Below are 20924 nucleotides of genomic sequence, written 5' to 3'. Positions count from 1 at the left end.
AACTAGTGTAGGAATAATCGCATGTTTTTATAATTTTCCTTGAAGGACAAGTCGTTTGCAGTTTGTCCAATTTACCACGTGACTATTTTGATTCGAAACTGTAACAGAAAACACGCGATTCTTTTTAAAATGGGGTCACGTGGCGCGCGCTATCGATCTTAACCATAAACGTCTTTAGACTGTTGAAATTTTGTTCATGGTTTTCTTTTCGTTTCCTCTTACTTTTTTATTTTACTAGATTGTTGCTTGTTTTGATACGATATTGGACCATATTGTCATAAACAATAAATAAGGCAAAATGACATAAGACGTACATTTGTTTAAAGCATATCATCCAATAATTAAGCTTACACTAGGCACTGACAGATTGGCTTAATTATTTGGTAAACTACGATTTGAGTTAACGATGTTAATTGACCATCGAGCTGTAAATTGTGGCAATTAATTTGTCTTAAACTGACAATCAATCTATAAAGTAGTATCCTGGCTCAATCTGTAAAACGACAATTTCTTACTTCCAGGATAAATCATACAAGACTGCTCTTTTGTTGAAACCTGACCATCAAAAAATGTTGTTTTTTACTGTGCATCTGTCGAATTTTAATTGCATATTTGTACTGAACCAAAACTTGATACTACTCTAAAGATCTGCTATGGTTTCATTTTGTTGCGATTTCCTCCTGTAAGCAAAAAGTTAGTTATGAATTTCATTTTCTTTGAACTAAGGCAATGTGCTTAAATTGGAATAAACGTCTTGTAATATATCAACATCATATATCTTCCAATAATTGCAATTACCTGTCATCAAATCTATCATTGTAAGCAAAATTAGATTTAAACGACAACTTTATAAATTATTTGTTATCTTGTGTTTACGTTTCAAAAATACTGGTTACTGTTTTATTTAGTATGTATCAAAATTTAACTAATTATGCTTTAACTACTATTTCTTGTTATTCCAATCTTACAAATGAACCAATCCTTCTCCGTATTGTGTTATTTAAACGCCACACCTTCACCTTTAAGTTCTCGTGAAAGAGTACTATATTTGTAGGACAATGGGCTCCTTACGCAATTTTTTCACTCTATTACAAGAACTGGATGTCTTAACATATAGAATGAACAACCTAACTGTATGTACAAGTTTGTGTTATATTTAGTTTAAAAAATAACTGAAAAGGGTTTTAACGCTTTTATGTCAAAACATTATTACATATAACCAAATGTTATTTTATTGCGTTTAGAATACATACCTCAAATTTGAATATTAATGTCAAGAACAGAAGTATTAACTACTAGGAGACGACAACATCGAGATATACAAATTATTGCGGTAATTGGAGGAGTCTTGTACGTAACTCGCGCATTTTCAGTCAATATCAGACCATTCGTGGGATTTAGTGAACAGTTCTATTTGAAAATTCGTATCGCATCTTCAGCTTCAGGTAAGTTCAGTTAATTCCACAAATTTTAGACTTCTTAAATTTCTTAGTAGAATTTACGGAACGTATTCTTTTTGTGTTGAGCCTACTTTACATTTGTGATTTATATGATGAGCATTCCATATGTATGGTACATCTGGAAGAATTTTATTAAAAAAAATCTTTTCTGTACTTTTGTAAAGATTTACTTGCTCATCTTTGTGGTATACATTAGGATTTTCCCTGAAAAAAAAATTAAATCAAAAACTCTTCCTGTTTTTGTTGAAATGCAGCTGTGATGTTTATTGTAATAAGAAGATAAGTAAAAAAAAACATGATTTATTTATTTATATTATAAAAATACAATACTTTTAAGAAAGTCAGTGTCAGTCAGTGATAAATGCTATTTGGTACGGCACTGGAACTCACAATTACCATTTAATTAGTGTAAACAGCGTCTGCAATTCACGTCACGTCCCAATTTACAATGAAATCTGGAAAAGAGTTTATATTAATAAAGAATTAACATATTTTCGTTCTTAAACTTTAACATCCTGTATTTTGACAACGAATTGTTTGCCGTCCTATGTTTATATGATTTTTTTTGTTTCAATTTAGTCTAGAAATGAATAATCTTGAATATACAGTCTATCACTAAAAACTCCCTGTATTTTGATTTTTTTACGTATTGGCCACTGGCCAATCCTTCTTAGGTTCTGTTCAAATTTTTTCTTTTCAAACTTGACGAAATACAGTATGTTAAGTAATCAGCAGTTATTAAAAACCGTAGTATGGTAATATTACATTTTCTTTTTTCAAATTTTTGTTTCTTTGTAATTGTTTCAGAAATTCCAGTCTCAAATTTCAATTTCCAGAAAATGTTCGTTCTCGAACTTGGGAAATACTCTCATGTTAAATACCAATCAATTACAAATTCTTTGTGTAATTTTAAAAATGTTTCCTAAATTACTGCTTAATATTTTAGGTCTTAACTTTTGGCATAGTTGACTAATGTCTTTTTGGAATTTTGTTTTTTTTTAATTTTTCATAATTTTCCTTTTCAAACTGAGTAAATACCGTATTAAACGTAGATAATCACCGCTTAAACAAAATAAACTAATTAATATACATTGTTCCTACCTGGGTATCTTAAAAACACTGAGTAATATGGATGAGAATAATTGAATAGTATTACAAATCAACGTTTTATGTATGTGTATTTGGTTTATTTATGTAGATTTTTTTAAGTCCCCCATACACGTGCGAACAATTTGCGCAAAATCAGTGTTTGTGCAGTTTGACCGTCTATGGGGCTGTTTGAATGGTTGCGAAAACTGAGTAAAATAACCTCTCCAATATCGCGAATAAGACAACAGAAGATAAACAGCGAGAACTTTGGAGAGAGTTGAATTGATTGAATCCGTTTCTCTTCTGGAGCCAACTGTTGACCCACACTCTTCGCTTTCTTTTTCTTTTAACTTTTAATTCGTTTCTCAGCCACTAGGGCCAGAATGATGGCGGAATAATGGATGTTTGCGCAATAGGTTGCTAGGTACACACACCAAATTTGCGCAAATTGTTCGCACGTGTATGGAGGGCTTTATACTCACTTTTTTAAAAGATAATATTTACATATTGGTACTATATAGGCAATACTCAATAATATCTCGTCAAGGTTATAAGAGTAATTTCCCATAGATACTGTATTTTACTTTGACCGTGTTTACTTAGGGTGGGTATTACGCATACCCATGGTAAATTTGGTGCAGTATTTGCATTTGCTAGTCCTAAGTTCCTTATCCCTGTGAGACTAGAAATGAATTATAACACATGAAACGAAACGCAGATATGCCGATAATTTGATCGATTCGTGGGATTGTAATAACAAACATTTTGTTCAATTAGTTATTTCTGCATAGCTTTTAATTATAAATTGTTTCAGTTCAGATCGGTTGGTTGACGTTCGACTTAAATCTTACAATCAACTAATGAAGTGTCATAAACATAAACTGGATTAAATTTCGTAAATCAGCGAGGAATATTTGAAAGCACTAATGTACAAGCAAACTGTAATTTACTAGAACAATTTACAAAGCACGAGTTTGCGATAATAGAATTTTGAGAAGGATATAGCAATATTTACTCTATTTTAATTAAGGTTAAGTATAGTAGACAGCTGCTTTTATTAGTGCGGATCGTGTTTAAACTGCAGTTATTTACGTCACAAGTTTTTACCCAAGTTCACATAAAAACTAAAAAAAGAAGTTTTTTGTTAGCCATTTAATGTATTCTCTAAAATTTAATTTTAATAGTGATTTGCATATTAATTCCAGACAGTTCCATAGCTCTGGCAATTTTCATAATTTACTTTATGTAGCTGAAAAAATATGTAGAGTTTGTGCTGCAAGTCTTATTCCCTTCGTGAGATTCTTCTATGAATCACACATTTGAATTAAAGGAATTCAAGGAAATCATAAAAAAATAAGTTTATTAGTTTCCTTCTTTAAGCTTTTTTCCTAAATTTGTTTAACGTCCTTTCAGTGTGTTTGGTCAATTTGAACCTAAATTAGCAGTGACGTTATTAAATTCTAGTATTCTTCCATAACGTATACTGTGAAAATTACAATTCCGAAAAACTTGAATTTTGCTAACCAAACTACTTTTTGAAGATGACACAACAAATCCAAGAAATTTTCAGATCTAAACAGCGATAATTAATTAATCAACATTTGACCCAAAGTTGTTGATTTGTGATTTTTATATGTATTAATAGTACAGGTTTAATGGCGCCGTTATAATGATAAATTAACCGTAATTTATGCGTTACTTTAATGACTGCTGATCCTAGATTGAACAACCAAAGTGTGATTTCTAAACCAGTTTCAATTTGTGAGAATCGTGTTTTTTCGCTATAAGTAATTATTTTTTTCTATACATTACATTATGAGGAAGAATAAATCTTCGGCATTACAGTAACCAACATTTTTTATTTAGATTCCTTTTAAATATTTGGTAGCAAGGTAATTTTATGTAGCATTTTGGTAACTTGCCTTTGAATGTCTAGAAAATTCTCAATAAGTGTTTTTTTTCTAGTTTCTCATTTTGATAATTTCATTCTTCAATAATGTACCTATTTCGTTCCATTTGCAGATTCAGATGAGTCTTAGGTTGATCAAGTATTATTTTTTACTTTTTCCTCTCTTCTGAGTCTTGTGATGCTTTTTCTATTGTATTCACTGATTCTCTCTTGTAACCAAATGCTTTTACTAATAATTCTGGTGGTTGATATCAGACATTTGTCTTCGACAATTTGTTGCTTCACCACATCAGTTATTTTATTTTTTTCTTTGCTAAACGGTTTTTTTCAATTTTTTTTTCAAAACTTTACGTCTTTCATCTCATTGTTTATATTGCTTTACTTTCTGTTAACATTTTCTCCTGTATTTCATTGCGATCTTTAATCATTATTAAGTAGGTTTTTATTTTGGACCAAACTTTGTGTATTCACAGTTTCAACTCACAGGTTGTCTCTTTTAAGGATTGTATTTGTATAGGCCCTTTCACTTTTCTATTCAAGCTTTGAAGCTTATTCTTCTCCAACATTCATAAATTCTAATTGATTCTTCAACTTTAACCTATATTCTATCTGATGACAAAGGTTTAGTTACTGTTTAGTCTGTATTTCTCATTCTTGAAGATTTTAGAACTTGGACATGAAGCCTCAGTTTCTTCCCTTAATCATCTAATGTACTCAGTTTCTTCCCTTAATCAGCTAATTACAATATACAAGTTGATCAAAAGTTACTACACAAAACGTACAGGAAACAATTTTGTATGACCAAACTCTCCAAACCATAATATTTTGACCTCCCCTAGAGATTGTTACGTACTTGTGGGACCCCCTGTACGTAGTTTTGTATAAATTCTTTGAATAGCTGTTATAGAATCGGAAGTAATTTAACTATGTAAGTGTCCACGAGGAAAAAAATGTGGCATAATCAAGGTAGTTGATGTGAAGTTTTTTGCTTAAAATGGGTCCCAGAATCGCCCTCTTACATATTAGCATGTCATTAAGGTTCACCCCGTATGGTTGCTTATTACTCATATTCTAAGTCTACAGAATACAAATAGCTTCTACCAAATGATTAACTAATTGACTGTTGTAATAATATCTAATATGATTTTAAATGGATTGTGACGTTATACCTGCATTTTTAATATTTCTTTGGATGTGGAATTAATCAATTCTTATTAACAAATTTGCAGTAAACTTGTATTATGTATGGGGAAAAAAATAATGACCCAATTGGATGATATTACAGACCACAAAGTGATTCTTGAGAATGATTATTGTTAAAATCGGTGGATTAAAGTGTGATTTTATCTGGAAGCACCCAACCAGAATTTTGATACATACTTTCCTTAATAAATAAAATGGATTTGTATTTTATCTTTACATTAAAACGCATTTTCATTTTTTTTTTAAATGCTTGTGAAGGCTAAAGAAAACATGATAAAACAACCTGCTGAAAGATTGGAAGTAATTAGTTATTAGTTAGCTTTGTTTTGGCAACATTTCTGAGCGTGCCTTGAGGAAACGCCACTGCAGTACTACAAATAACTGCCAAATTTCAACATTATCATCAAAGAATGTTTAAGTTTCGATTTTTTTATAAATAAACTTGGTGCAGAAACGTGTCCTTAAATTTAGTACATACAAATACCATTTGAACATCAGAACCCAACGTTAAAATAAAATAAAATATTCATATAAAAACCTTTAACAAAGATAAACAAACTAAACAAAATATTAACAATATGTGGGGGTTCAGGTTTTTCCGCTGTTTCCAAACATCCCATTGACTCACTGACGAATTTTAAGGTGTAGTTTCTCTCTAACTGTAAACAATATTAATTTAACTATAAAATCGGTTTGATCCAGAGGTCACGTATTCAATTACACACATAATGATTTACAATGGTATCGTAGTTATATGATTTCAAATGGCATACCTAATACCCAATATCAAAGGAACAAGCTCTATTATGCAGATCGATCAAACTATGTAGCTTGTCCAACTCTATAAATGCGTTGAACCCTAAGGTGACTTTGTCGATATTTGAAGGAAACTTACCAGTAATTTGTAATCTAGTCTTGGAATTTTATGTGAAATAAAAGCAAAATAAATAAATTGAGGTGACTTTCAGTTAGGACAGAGAAACAATAGACATACTCTATTTGTTTTAAACCTCTAATTCATTCAATTATGTCACGTGACAAATTGGTTGTCGTAGTCACGTGACAACCTAATAAATACGGTCCCATGACAAATGAGATTAAGTTAAGTCATAATGTAGTAAACAACCTTGAGTGTTTATGGTTGTAGAGTCAAAAATTTCTTATAGGATTTAAAGTAATTAAAAAATTAATTTTACTCTTTGGTTAGTAATTATGCAATATTTGATATTAATCAATCACCTTTTCAGTTTGGTTTGCGAGAGATACTTCAAATTGGTGTTTTTTTTTTAATTTTCTTTTCGTTTCTCTTTATGTCCTCTTTTTTCAAAATAAATGCGATTAGAAGAATATCTGCAGTAACATGTAATAGAAAGTCTGTTTTAGAAATACACTGGGGGTGTCAATATTGGTTTGCTTTTATGCATTTTCTACTACTAGAACTATTATCCAGTGTTGTCCAAAACTGACTTTTAACTTAACTATAAAAGGAAAAACTATATTCTTGTATGTGCCATTATTCAGTTTCTAAAACAAAGAATTTTTCATTTAAGAAAAATCTAATTATATGTGTTGAAAACAGTCATTTGACTCATTTATAGCTTGACAATGTTAGAGAAGATGAACAAAATCTCCATCTATTTTTAACCACTGGGTTACACAGCACACACAATAACATAATATATTATACAAGGTGGTTCAGGTTTTAATACACAACTTTAATCGTTGTATTTTCCGGTCAAACATAACTTTCGTTTGCATTTATAATATAATATCAAAAATATTGTTAAAGTATTGTAAGTACATATAAGTAATAATATTTGAATTGATAATCTAAGATACTTGTAAGCCTAACTTAGCTTAAAAGTGTTAGTGTGTGTTTTGTTTTGACTGTGACATTTTCTACCTGAACTGTCACATTCACATTTTAAATTAGCCTAAAAATACGTTGGTGCAATCGATCATTAACGAACCAAAATAATTTTCTTACTTCAAATCGTTTGTACTAAGATAGTTTAGATTTTCTTAAACTAACAATTGAATGTTTCCATAATTGAATGGAAAATTTAAAATATAACTCAACTAAAAAATAGGGCTATACCAGTATTTTAGCTATACAGGGTGAGTATTTCTGAAAAAAAAATGTTTGCAAGGTATTTTTCGATTGTTTAGTGCCAGTGGCATGCGCTGGAGCGTGGAATGGAAAGGAGCTAATAATTTAAAAAGGTTTTAAACTCAACTTTATATGGCAGATTAGAGCTACTTTTTGGCGTAGGCTTAATTATTCACCACGTAATCCTGTTCCACCCTGTATAACTGTACAGCGTGATCAAAAGACGATTTTAGGTTAGGTTATAGCTTGGTTATTTGAAATTTTTGCCTATGCAAAGCGATCAAAAACGATTTTATAGTAATTTAAATATTACAATGATTTTGTTATTGTCCATATTAACTATACAGGGCGATGATACTTTTTCCATGGTAAATTAATGCATAGTGATCCAAAAATGTTGATTTATTTTTTTGTGTACACATTTGGTTATGTACGAAAATACAAGTGGTACCTGAATAATGTAATAAATACCTACGGTCAATAACATCTGTGGGACATCTGTATTGGGTGGAAGCTCTGAAAGACTACATGGGAGGGTTGCATTCACCTACGCTCGTCTATTAACTGTAATGGGACATTTTTTAAAACTAAATCACAGTATAAATACATTCATTGCTTTTTTTAATCTTTTGGTAACTTTTACCAGCTAAAAAAATAACTGCTAATAAGTTCCTGAATAGAACATTTTTATCACTTGATAGTCATTTAGCGAAAGTAATGTGACTTTTTGGAAAGTTAAAGAACGTATTTCACGGGAATATCACAGTCATATTATTATATTTTTAAAATTTAAAATACGTTGGGGGAATGTGACAAGATCGTAAATCTTCTTTCAATGTTATATGGGTAATTGTAATGTAATACTTTACGTCATTGTACGTGATGTATAATACTATAGTCTATTTAAAAACTATGAGGAGCGATTGTGAATTCGGTTGGCAATAGTGATTAGGTTGGCAATAGTGGTATGATTTACACAGCAGAAATCAGAAATAAACAGGTTTAGTGGCAAATTGCCCCATAAAGGGAGCAGAATCCATATTCCCCTAGTTTGATAGGGGATTCAGGAAGGAAGGAAGGAATAAACAAGTTATGTCAAAAAACTGTCTGTTTCTTTAACATTCATCAAAAAGAAGTGAAGTGAGAGAAAATGAGATTGGAAATTCAAGCTTAGCATTTGATTTTTATGTTTATGTTAGTTAAACTTTCAATAAAACTAAATTATTGTGTTCTTATTTTTATACACTGGCAATATAACTTTATTGATCTAACTTAAACATCAACAAACTGCCAATGTCACCCAAACTCCTAAATAAAATCTGGGGAATTTTTCTGGTAACTTTTGCTTGTGTATGTCAGGCTTCTTCATGCACTTCTCCTAGTTTATTACTATTAAGACTATAGTCACATACTGAAATTTGACATTTACTCAGGATTTTCTGTTGTCCAATAATGACAATTTTGTCTGTTTACAAAGCAGACTAAATTACCACTTAAAACCACATTTATTACATTATTTACATTGCCACTTAACAAGATTGCACCTTCATAGGAAAATATTGTGGTTTTTACTAAATTGTTATACAAATTATTAATTTTTTGAACTATATAACTAGAATTCTTGTAGTGAAATAACTATTACTTATACGACTTGTATAGGTGATTTTGTGCTCTAACCAGTTGTTGAAGAACAGGATTTTTGTATGTTTAATTGATTTATTGTCTTGTGTGTATACAATTGTTGTGATTTGACCACTTATATTTATTTTGTTTAAATCTTTGTCGTAAAACTCATTTAAAGCTGGGAGTGGTTTCAAAATGGATTAAAAATAAATAACCAGTTTAAAAAAAAATAAAAAATTTTGGAACTCTCTGAATACACAGTAACAGAAAACTTACATTATACGAATCTAAAAACATTTGTTTGGGACGCACTGTACGAAATCTAATCTAATAGAGTGATATATGGCAACACTGTACGTTATACGAGGTGTATCGACAATAGTTTTAGAAGAAGCTGGCGTCCTCAGTTAACGGAATTCCCGGTACATCTCAAACCTGAAATAAAAACACGCTTTACAGATACATAAAGTATGCGTCGAATCTAACCTAACTTGTCTTAATTCTTAGAAGAAGCTTTATTAATAGTTAACAAGCGAGAATTTTCTAATTTCGGGAAACCTTACTATAATTTAACTCGTTTGAAAACCGAAATAATTCTACGATAAGATCAGAGAGATCGCAGAGACGTTGAACCCAAAAAGACTAAAACAGCTGGTCGGCAAGATGGTGAACAAAACCAAAACAGCATCTCGATAACGTGAAGCTTCGCCTACTCTAAAGAGAATTCATGGAAATTTATTTTAAAAGTCTTTTGGCTTAATTTGGCTTCTCGTGAAGATGTCTTTGTATAAAAACTTCAGTTTAATAAGTTACAGCTATTACTAATAACTAATTGGCATTATATGGATTTCACGGTCTATTTCAAAGTAATATGCGTTTAGTTGGAATTTTTTTCCGTAGGAAGCGTTAAGTAAATTAGCAACTACCAAAACGCTTTATTTATTAAATATCTACAATACACCATTTACAAAACGAGTTAATGGACCAAACGAACCAAGGCTAAAAACGCGGTTTATTGTATGTAAACAACTGATTTATGTTTCCTAATTAATTTGAATAAGTCTGGTTTTCATATATATTTTCTGGGTAAATATTCACGCATATTTTATATTCTTCCAAATGTATTCTGTGAAAAAAACATTCAAAATTCTGAGAAGTTGAATTATTTTATTTCGTTTCGAAATAGGTATTACAACATAGAATTTCAATAATCCTATCTTGAGATAATTTCAGTTTTGTTGTTAAATATTCATCCATATCTTTCCCTTTTCGTTTTAACTTTTTCAAAAAATTTAAAAACTCAAAATATGTGTTTTTTTATCGATTTTTTTCAATTTTTGTAGTGTTCTGCAATCATTTTGCACCATTAAAACTGTTATTTTAACTTTTTTTAATAATTTTCAAAAATTCAGAAAGTGTATTTTTTTGATAAAAATCGATTTAATTCAATTTTTATACTGTTCTACAATCGATCTGCTTTATTAAAATTGTCATTTTATTTTTTTTTTTAATTTTCAAAATTTTTAAAAAATTCAAAAAGTTGTGTTTTTGATAAAAATCGATTTTATTAAATTTTTATAATGTTCTGCAATCATTTTGCACTATTAAAACTGTTATTTTAACTATTTTTAACTTTTCGTTGACAAAACAAAACTTTATATGCACTTTTCAATACCGTTTGAACAATCTATTATACGCGTTTTAACTTTTCATTTCATCTATTCCTGTTTTGAACTATTTAAAATGACAAGCAGTAACTTAAAAAATAAATTTTTAAAGCAGTTATAATGTTCAAACAAACTTTTTGGTGTTTTTGATGTCTTAAAATTTCCATTAAAGTTCAGCTATGACAATTTTAGAGAAAACTATGAAGCTACTAATAAAACAGTCTTATTCCTTCCATATTTGAAGCTGTAACTTAAAAGCCGAATCAATAAGAACAATCTAAAGCTTTTACAAAATTTATCCAAAGAACATTTTGAAACAAAACTCAGATCAACCTACGAATAAAATTGAATTGGAGCTAAAACTTATATTTTTGAGGCAGTTTATTGTAATGACAGCCTAAACTAAAATTTGCTGTACATCTTATTAAAAAAAAATTTGAAAGTGTGGAATAAAACATTTTTACTTATAAAGCAGCGTTAATAAGTCTTTTAAAAACGTTTTGTCGGTCTTCTTTGGTTAAAACACTGCATTAAATGACAAAATGTACTTTTTTTGATCACTCTAAGTTACTAAAAGATTATTGAGCAAAAAATATGTCAAATAATGTGTAAGTAAATTAAATAAAGTTTTTTTGTAAAAACTTTTTTTTATTGAAATGTAGAATCTTCTAGCTATTGTTCACCCATTATTTTGTGCTGAAGAAGGACTTAAATAAATTTCGAAACGTTTACGTTAAATAAATGTTTTGAATGATTTATTGAATTCGCCCGAAATGTTAACCAAAACCCAAGGAAAAGTACCGTAATATCATATGTAATTTGACATTTTTTATATAAATAGTGCTGAACTGTCAGATTGAGAGTAACAGTTATGAATTTATTTTTACTGAATATGTATACCATACAGTAAATGTTGAAGATGAGTAAAATTTAGACTTACACATGAATAAGTTTAAATAAATATTTATTAACTTGAATTATGAACATTAACCCCAGGACGACTGTGTAGAGGTCTAAAATCAATAATTTATTTACTTATTAGTATGTAATTATTATTAGTAATTAGGTAAATAATTGTTATTGTTAGATTTCAAAGAACTGATCTAAATTTCAATTATTATCTCTTCCTATTATGTACTATTATAAGTTATTAATCACATATGATAGTGTTCTGAAAAACAGTTGACATATTTTTTTTTGGTCTAGGAACTTTTGATAAACAAATCAGGCGATAACCAAATAGAAGTAAATGGAAAACGTCAATTTTTATAAACAATATTGCAACCTTTTCTTTAAAGGTCCTGATATCTGAATTCTCCGTATTACAATCAATCCTATTTAAGAGGATATTGATAATAATTACTGATGTGATTGTGCCTATTATTTTGAATGTAGCATTTTATAAACTCTATTTTATCTAACTTCTCGAGATGATTTTTGTAGTGTTCTACAAGTGAAATCCTGTTGTAATTTTTTGCAATGTGTTATCTGAAATGAAAAAACTTTAATAAATTATTTAGAACAATTTTTTTATATTAATAAGAATATTTATCCATTTATTTTTTTGTAATGTTAGTAGTTTTCGACACAGTCATAAAAAAAATGTGTCTTTCACTGATGATGTGGGATAATGACCTGTCACTGTTTTAAGTATTATTTTTGCCACACTGTTTAATTTTTTATTGATCCTGAACTTTGTTACTTTTTTGACAACGGAACTTTTAAGGTATTAACAAACCTTTTTCATTTAATCTATTTTAAACTAATGGAAAAAGACAAGCAATTCGACTAACTTCGCTAGTTAGGAAAATTTCCTTCTGTTTTCCTTATATATTTCCACGAATTTATGCTACAAAAAAGTTTTTGAAGAGTTTAATGGGTTTTGCTGTTATTTTATGGACTAGACTCGTTATTATGGAAAACTAATGATAATTACCAGAACTTTTAGGATGTAACATCCTCAGAATTTGTATTTTAATACAAAGCTTTTCTCAACATTTGATTAGATGATAATCAGTAAAAAGCATTTACAACAAGAAAATGTTAACACTCCAGACAGGCATTTAATTTTTATAAACTAATTTTCTAATTTTATTTTTTTTAATAAGTTAGATTGAATGTTAGGAAAATTCCAATAACAGTATATTTAACTTTCCAAGAAAATGTTTAGACAATGTTTACAAAAATTGACGTTTTTCATTCACTTTTAGTTAGACTTGATTATCGCTTTGATTTGTTTATCAACACTTTAGCACGTTAAAATTTTCAGAACTATCATATGTAATATGATTAATAATAATAATACAAAATTAATGTTCTTTTGAATTAAACATGATCATTTAGTAAAACAGTTCTTAGAACTAAAACTAACTTAACCTAAGTTGAAATATTTACTTAATGATTTACATTAATTACATACCGAAAAATTAATGAAATATTAATTTTACGGAGAAATAGTGTTTAGATTTCTACCAACCATCCTAAGGGTTAATTAACTTATTTAAACTTAATTAAATTTAATACATATTTTGACATATTCGACTTTTAACTAATAATAATTATGCTACATAACAATATTTCACTTTTTGAGACATTTATAGAAAGCACAAGTCAGTTGTTTATCCATAATATACATGAAACGAGCTCCAGAGAATGTTCAGTTTTCTCATTACTGTCAAATTGACAAATTAACAAAACTTTAGGACTTCAGTTAAGATTGTGAGAAAATGCAAATTATTCAATAATTAATTTAAAAGACTATTAAAGTTTGTTTTGGCTAATTGAAGCTTTTAGTGATTAAAATTAACATTAAAAAAAGATCACAATTAATATGTCTATTTCATTTTCATATCTAATTGAAACTTAAATGTTCGAATACAATTTTGATGTGATTGGTTGAATGTTCATAAACGTAATATTTAAGATCAAAAATTTATGGTAAAGTATCTGGTTCAGAATTACTTGTAACAGAAGGTCTAAACTTATCATGACTAATTGAATCTCCAACAGTGTGTACAGGGTGTAAATGAAGAACATGGTAAAATTTTAGAGGGTGATTCTTTGGTGAAAATTATGAGGGGTGTTGTGTAATGTTTAAGAAAGTGTCATGAAGACTTGACAAGTAAGGAAAAATTATTTGTTTAAAATTTTTTTTATCACTCTACATATAGCTCAGAAATGTAGCCATTGCTGATAAATGTGTTTGTTGGGATGGGACATCCTGTATACAGTACAGTTCTAACATTAACTAACTAATGTTCTAACTAACGTCCAAAGTCAAAATTGATGCTTAAAATGCAAATTCTTGTAAAGTCATCAGAAATACTAATTTAAGTTGAGAAACTCATTTCAAGTTTTCCAATGCCAAGTTTTCAAACTGAAAAGTGTCAATAATACAAACAATTTTTAAAATGTCAGTGTCCAGAGATAAAAATGTGTAAATATCAAGTTGACAAAAAAAACATAAAATTTATTTGTCCTTCTAAACAAATGGAAAAAGTATGGAAGTGAAATGTAAAAAGATGCAACATGGTAAAAGTCACAAAAATGTGACTAAACACAACTGGAGGCACAGATTATTTTTACTGAAGTTTATACTTATTTTTTTATAGATATTAAAAATAGGAAAAACTGATCAACAAGCCATTTTCTATTATTTACGTTACTGAAAAAGTGGGTGAACTAAAACTTTCTGGACTGAATTTCCCTTTGATCTAATAATATTAAAAGTTATTTTAGTCTTTGTATCAATTTAACAAGTAATATTGCATAATATCTAATTAAATTAAAACGATTACTTTCAATAACTTGTCATAAAGAAAAGTTCAGTGATAAGTTAACCATAATGTAACATAAATTTAAAACCAACCTAGCCGTATTTACTGAGTAAAGTAAATGAGTTTCAACGAAACACTGGAGGTAGTTAAATGTAATTCTATTGAAAGGGTAATTTAATTAACTTGAGTAGTCCTTTTACAGATATTTACAAATAAAGTAGTACTTTAAAACCACTGAGAGGACTGTGTCATTACTTAAATTAATTTAAATATTAGTTCTTGGAGAGAGATAGTATAGTACAGGATTGATGTAGAAAGACTTTATGAGTTGAATAATCTGCTTCAAAATTAATTTGATGTAGAAAGTTAAAATTCATTTAGGTTCCTTATCATTTCCTAAAATATTAATTACATTTTAATTTTTTTTAGAAAATGGTTTAAATAGTTCCATAAAACCATTATGCCTAACATATACCTAAAACTATTAAAAGAGACTAGACAGTAGACAGTCCACTTGAATAGCTGAAAATTTATCTAGTAGTTATTGTTAAACTTTACTGAGAAAACAATATAAAGAATTGATTACGCTAAGACTTCTGAGGTTTACGATACGTAGTATCACAGTTTAAAGAATAACAATATTTAGTTAACAGGGTAAGGCTATATAGATTAAACTTCTGTCACCAATGTGGTATTACGAAATCATTATCGTTTCAGTGAACAACAGTATGTTTGTTTATTTGATAGTAGTTTAAAACACCATGTAATATAATATTTAAATCCAGTGGTCTTTTCATAATAATAGAGTGTGCATTGGGTTGTTAATTTCCCTAGACGAGCGTTCCCTTGGATGGTATACGTGAGTACATACATTATTTTCAACTATATTTAAAAGTGGAAATACCACATGAAGCTAAAGTATATGTAATTTTAATTGTTTGTTTAAAAGTGATAAAATTGTGTTCCTTATAAATTAAAAAAAAAAAACAAAATTACAAGAGTTCAATTCTCATTTAAAATTTTCAATAAATTATAGACATGTTCTGTCACAAACAAAACAATTCTGGCTGTTTATCAGACTAGTAACTACCAGTATAGCTTATCTTAGTCCAAAGCAAACATTTTGATGCCAATTTTGGCGCATTTTTTATCTTTAATGCGATTTAACGCAGTTATTGTATAGTTGTACTACAAAAGCTGCAGGCAGATAAAGATATCAAAATAATTCAGTTGTACTACTCATTTTACTTTACTACTTTAGGCGAGTTTAGGTTAGGCTAGGTAAACATTTTAGTTTTTTTTAGAATTTAGTGTGATATTTGCTTAGTGAAGACTGTTAGTAGATTTAACGAATAGGCAACTTAAATATCCTGAATACTTTGGATCTTCGGGAGTTTTTAGGTAAAATTTTATTATTATTGATACTGGTCATTGTTCAGACATTTAATTAGATACCTGTACTGATCAATAATTATGGAATAGAAAGTCTCAGAACACTGTCATTCATGTTGGAGTAAAAATATTATTTAAAACTCAGAGGTTTCAAAATACAAAAACCATAGTTAAGACTCTTGAAAAGATGTTGATTTGTGAGGAATTGTAATTTTTTTCTCAGGTTTGTATGCATGTGTTTTTACAATGGGTATAATGAATTGCTGCGATTAAAAATATTTTTTTAAATAAGATCAATTGCTTATACTTCTAACATCTTTAGCATATACAAAAGTGCAACTTTTTACCTCCGGATATTGACCTATTCTGGATTTCTGCCAATTAATCGATGAGCAAACACAAAACAACATGCATTTTACTAAAACCACTTTGTTTTCTGATGAAGCTTTTTTTACACTAATTGGAATTACCAACACATATAATGATAATATTTATTGTGATAGATATTCTGATGCGACTAAAGTTACGCATTATCAACGTAAATTTAGATGTGTGGGCAGGAATAATTAATGTTTTTGTTATCGGTTCATTGCCTCCTTCTCTAAATTAAAAAAGCGCTTTTTGGTATAGGGAAATTAAAATTACTTTCGGGGCAATCGTCAAATTTGACGTAAAATGTTGAATATCTCCGAAACATCATCAAATCATAAAATTTGTCTAGAATGCGGCGTAGAATTCAAACAACAAGATGTTGCATTTCAAATAAGAAAGTAAAATCAATCTTTTTTTGATTACATTTTAGGAAAAGGATCGCCTTGATTTGATTGATGAATTAACAAAACAACACATTGTCTTAAACTATGTTCAGGCTACGTTTATTGGATGAACATAAAGTGACCATTCAGGTCAGGGAATCCCAAAAACAAAAGTTGTAGTCATATTTCTCCAAAATTTAATTTACAATTAGTACCAAGGGTGACGTGAAAATACTATAAGCACCTACATAAATTTATGGCTCGACTTTTAAAAATTTATCAATTATTTAATGACGTCCGGAAGTGATTAGACTATTCTCTGTATTGGTTAATGCATTCATTTTGACAAATTGTGGTAATTGACTTGAAACCTTCCTAGAAAAGACGGCGCCACAATTTCTTGGGTCTTTATTATAGTTTCTTTCTTTCGGAAACCCTTAGAGGGAATATGCCTTTTGCGAACTAATAGTGGGCAGACGGGTTTCTCCTTATCTACCACACCAGCACTGACTTATCAGTATATTTTCTTTTTAGAAGCCACTCAAAGCAGTTTCCACATAGGATGAAATGACGTGAACACATTCTCCGAATTTAAGTCCTTTATTCTCAATAACAATTTCATATCTGTCGCTGGTTCATTAGAGCTACTTCCGCTCAGAACAGATCGCGAGTTTCTTGTATAAATGTTTTTGTCCACGTCCGTTTAATAAAAATGTGTTATACATTGAAACTAACTATAAGAGTTCTAGGAAAACATTTTTATTGAGAGGAGTTTGCGCTTATTAGAGCTGCCTTCAAATAGAGCATTTTACTGTAGTGCTTTTTAAAATCATGTTCACCCAGCCGGACAGGATTTTGTGAAGAATTTCGTGCGCGCGTAAAGAATCAAGGACTAATTGCTACTTTGTTTTCAGATTAAAACACATTTTTTGGGGTTTATCAACCGAAACCATGCATCTCTTGCCTGTGTTCCTGCTTTTGCTTACTCATTACGAGTTCTCCGAGGCTACAACTCGAAACCGTTGTGGAGTAGGATACAAATCTTATGGATGTAAGTACAAATTTTTATTCATATTCGGTTTTATATCTTGTGACATGCAAAAGGTGATGTAACAGTTTTTAGAATAGGTGGTCAGAGACTCACAGAAATATTATGCAAATTGGCTTTTATTGAATATGTTTTCCTGGTAAAGAAATACCGTTCTATTAATATTTTCTTGATCTATTAGTAGTAAAATTATGAAATTTGTGACACGTGCCGATTTATTAAAAGGTAAAACGATGTTCCAGAAAATTCTTGAAGTTTTATTCACTTGGTTTCTCAAGATTTTTTTAAGTTTTATACTTTTGAAAATAAATAGAGAAAAATGCTTTGTTGTCGAAGTTTGTTTTGTATCAGATATAGGTAAAGCGTATAAATAGATGCAATTCTGCAATGAGAAAGCTTAATAACAAAATAAGCCAATAAAACTTGAAGACATATTGTTATGGGAGTGCTGGCTAACCTTATCAATTTCATTAAAAACCTTATTTACAAAAAAGGGTTTGGGTTAGCTCACTAGTAAAAGAAAGAGTAGTCGTATTTTTTTTTAGTTATTTATTGGTTTTATGATTTGAATCAAAATAAACGTAGACACAAGAATTGTTAATTATGTTGTTGTTAAATATTAAAAAAATTTGGTTTACCAACTTTTCTCAATTGAAGGTAGACTTAAACTAAAAAAGATAGAAGGCTGAGTAATTGTACTTCGATAAATGTGCTATTTTGAATAAACTGATCATAAATTGTATTTTAGTCGTTCACTTTTAGTCTGGCCTGGACACTATATGCATTCACCATTCTGTTTGTCAAAGTTCTATATCTTTGCTGAGTTAGAAGTATGTTTATAAAAACTATAATAATTAAACATTCTTATAAAGTATTTTGAACAAACTGGGTTTTGCAAGTAAATAGAAGAGTACTGTGTCCCGTAGCAGAAAAAAAGGGTTTTTTGATTGTCCAACTTGATGGTTTCAAAACGTTCATAATAACGCTTTTAACAGAGTTTTGTAAAATCGTTTTTAAAGTGTTTCATGAAGGCTCCAAAAACAATCTCTACAATTGACAGCCAAAATATTACTCAAATGAAAACAAACACTGGGTCATCATTTCATTGTTTCATATCTGTATCTAATCTGATCACCTATTTTATGAATATGTTGTAATCTGAATCGATTGAATTGATTTCACAGATACTGAACCTGCTGGAGATATATACCTGAAATATGGAAAAGACTTAAATATCACCTGTGTGCTGGACGAAGACGCTGAAGTCCGTTTTGGCCCAAATGCTAGTGGATCAATGGGTTTTTACTTAAATGAAAGATCTCTTCCGGTAAGCATTTAGTATGGTGTTTTATACCCGTAACTCAAATAAGGTCTTTCAGGTGGAGAGAATAAATTCAACAGCTATACAGCTCTACATACAAAAACATCAGAAAACTAGACAGTCGTTGTATTATTGCAAAGTCAAGAATGACCCTGTGTGTAGCAATGTTGTGGTGGTCGGAGGTAATTTTATTATTTAGATCTGGTTTTGCAAAACCTAATGTATGTATTTGCAGTTCCGCCTCAGGAAGTGACGGACTTCAGTTGCATTTTCCTAAACTATCAAAATTTCACCTGCACTTTTACGGAACCAGAAAATTACATATCGACACACTACAGTCTTTATTACGCACCCTCGGATTCCAACAGGTATAAACACGCACAAAAATACCGTAGGCCCAAACAGAACCGTAGGGTACTCACGTAAGATTTTACTTTATAGAAAAATCATTTTGGCTTTTTGGTGTCGGAGACAGTCGACAACATCAAGTTTCATTTTTGCATTAAACCATTTTTGTGTTTTAGCGCACCGTTCCTAGTTGTCTTCCAGGTTTGCTTTCAGTATTCCACTATAACAAAACACTGAAGGTAAACTGTCTGCAATCCTGGACGAATGGTGTCTTGTACGCTTTTTGTTTAGAAATTTTTTGACCTGCTTTTGTTGTTTTTTTGTGAGGTTTTGAAGGGTGTTTTAACACGGTGAATTATTACTCCTAGAAAACAAAAAGCTCCAATTTGTAAGTAAAGTTTTGATATAAAGAAAGACAGAAAACAATTCAATTACGAACCTATAATTTAATTAAAAGCCATTGCTTACTACACTTTTCTGTAAACAAAAGTTAAATTTCTCGTAGAGAAAAGGAATTATTGGTTAATAAACATCGACTAAGTTATCACCATCACTGTTTTTTTATCTGTATCTGTAAGTACTTTAAAATACGGTAATCTCATTATTTACTCGTCTAAGCCGTTCTAGGAAGACTATTTTTGTCTTTTCAAATTCTGTTCCTTTCAATGAAATTTAAGCCAATGTTGAAAATATTGAATATGAAAATTTAAACTCAATTTAAATAAGCATTAAAATGGGTAAAACTGACTACTAACCTTACACTTGCATTAATTTAAATTAAATGTTCTTGCTCATAAATTAAAGGAGGATGACAAAAACATTGAGATAGAAACCAAAAATGCCTAATTTTTTCAAAATTTGCAGTGTTAGCAATTTAGTTCTCATTTAACAGACAAAAAAGCATTCTATATTGGACAGAAAAATATTTTTTTGAGATTTTTTGTGACGCGATAATGTAATCGTTTTGACCAGTTCTCTACAATAAAGAATTAATATTTTGTATAAATCGCTGTGTATGTGAACATATTTACAAATGTTTCGTATATACACATTATTTGAAATCTCAGAAACTGTAAGTGATAGGCGAACATACCATCCAAGTGAAAAAGACTGAGAATGAAATAATGTTTAACAAATTGATTGAAATCTTTGTGTATATGTAACGTGAATACATTATAGTTTATTAGATTAAAAAAACAGTTTACAATTTAAATTCATGTATG

At 29.5% G+C, this 20924-nt stretch overlaps 1 protein-coding gene and 1 long non-coding RNA gene across 5 annotated transcripts in view; one reads left to right on the top strand and one right to left on the bottom strand.

The window, feature by feature from the left end:
• The window catches only part of dome (cytokine receptor domeless), a 48175-nt gene that overhangs the window by 12663 nt on the left and 14588 nt on the right, over nucleotides 1-20924 (top strand). The window contains exons 1-5 of one of the 4 annotated variants that reach the window (XM_081993444.1): nucleotides 15546-15696; nucleotides 17899-18035; nucleotides 19217-19359; nucleotides 19412-19535; nucleotides 19589-19775. In XM_081993444.1, coding sequence (XP_081849570.1) covers nucleotides 17936-18035; nucleotides 19217-19359; nucleotides 19412-19535; nucleotides 19589-19775 — 554 coding nt within the window. In that variant the 5' untranslated portion in view covers nucleotides 15546-15696; nucleotides 17899-17935. Of the gene's footprint in view, nucleotides 1-15545; nucleotides 15697-16082; nucleotides 16239-17898; nucleotides 18036-19216; nucleotides 19360-19411; nucleotides 19536-19588; nucleotides 19776-20924 lie in introns of those variants that run through there. The other 3 variants (XM_081993443.1, XM_081993442.1, XM_081993445.1) reach the window with 3 other exon arrangements.
• On the bottom strand, nucleotides 1747-16693 carry LOC145738585 (uncharacterized). Its single transcript, XR_014180814.1, has 2 exons — nucleotides 16577-16693; nucleotides 1747-1915 (listed from the first exon to the last, which is right to left on the bottom strand). It is a non-coding gene; the product is annotated as an uncharacterized LOC145738585 (long non-coding RNA).

The sequence above is a fragment of the Ips typographus genome, linkage group LG16 (assembly GCF_016097725.1).
Source record: "Ips typographus isolate SLU linkage group LG16, UJ_Ityp_2.0, whole genome shotgun sequence".
Classification (NCBI taxonomy): Eukaryota; Metazoa; Arthropoda; class Insecta; order Coleoptera; family Curculionidae; genus Ips; species Ips typographus.
The sequence above is the reverse complement of the archived record's forward strand: the minus strand, read 5'-3'. Positions and strand labels throughout refer to the sequence as shown.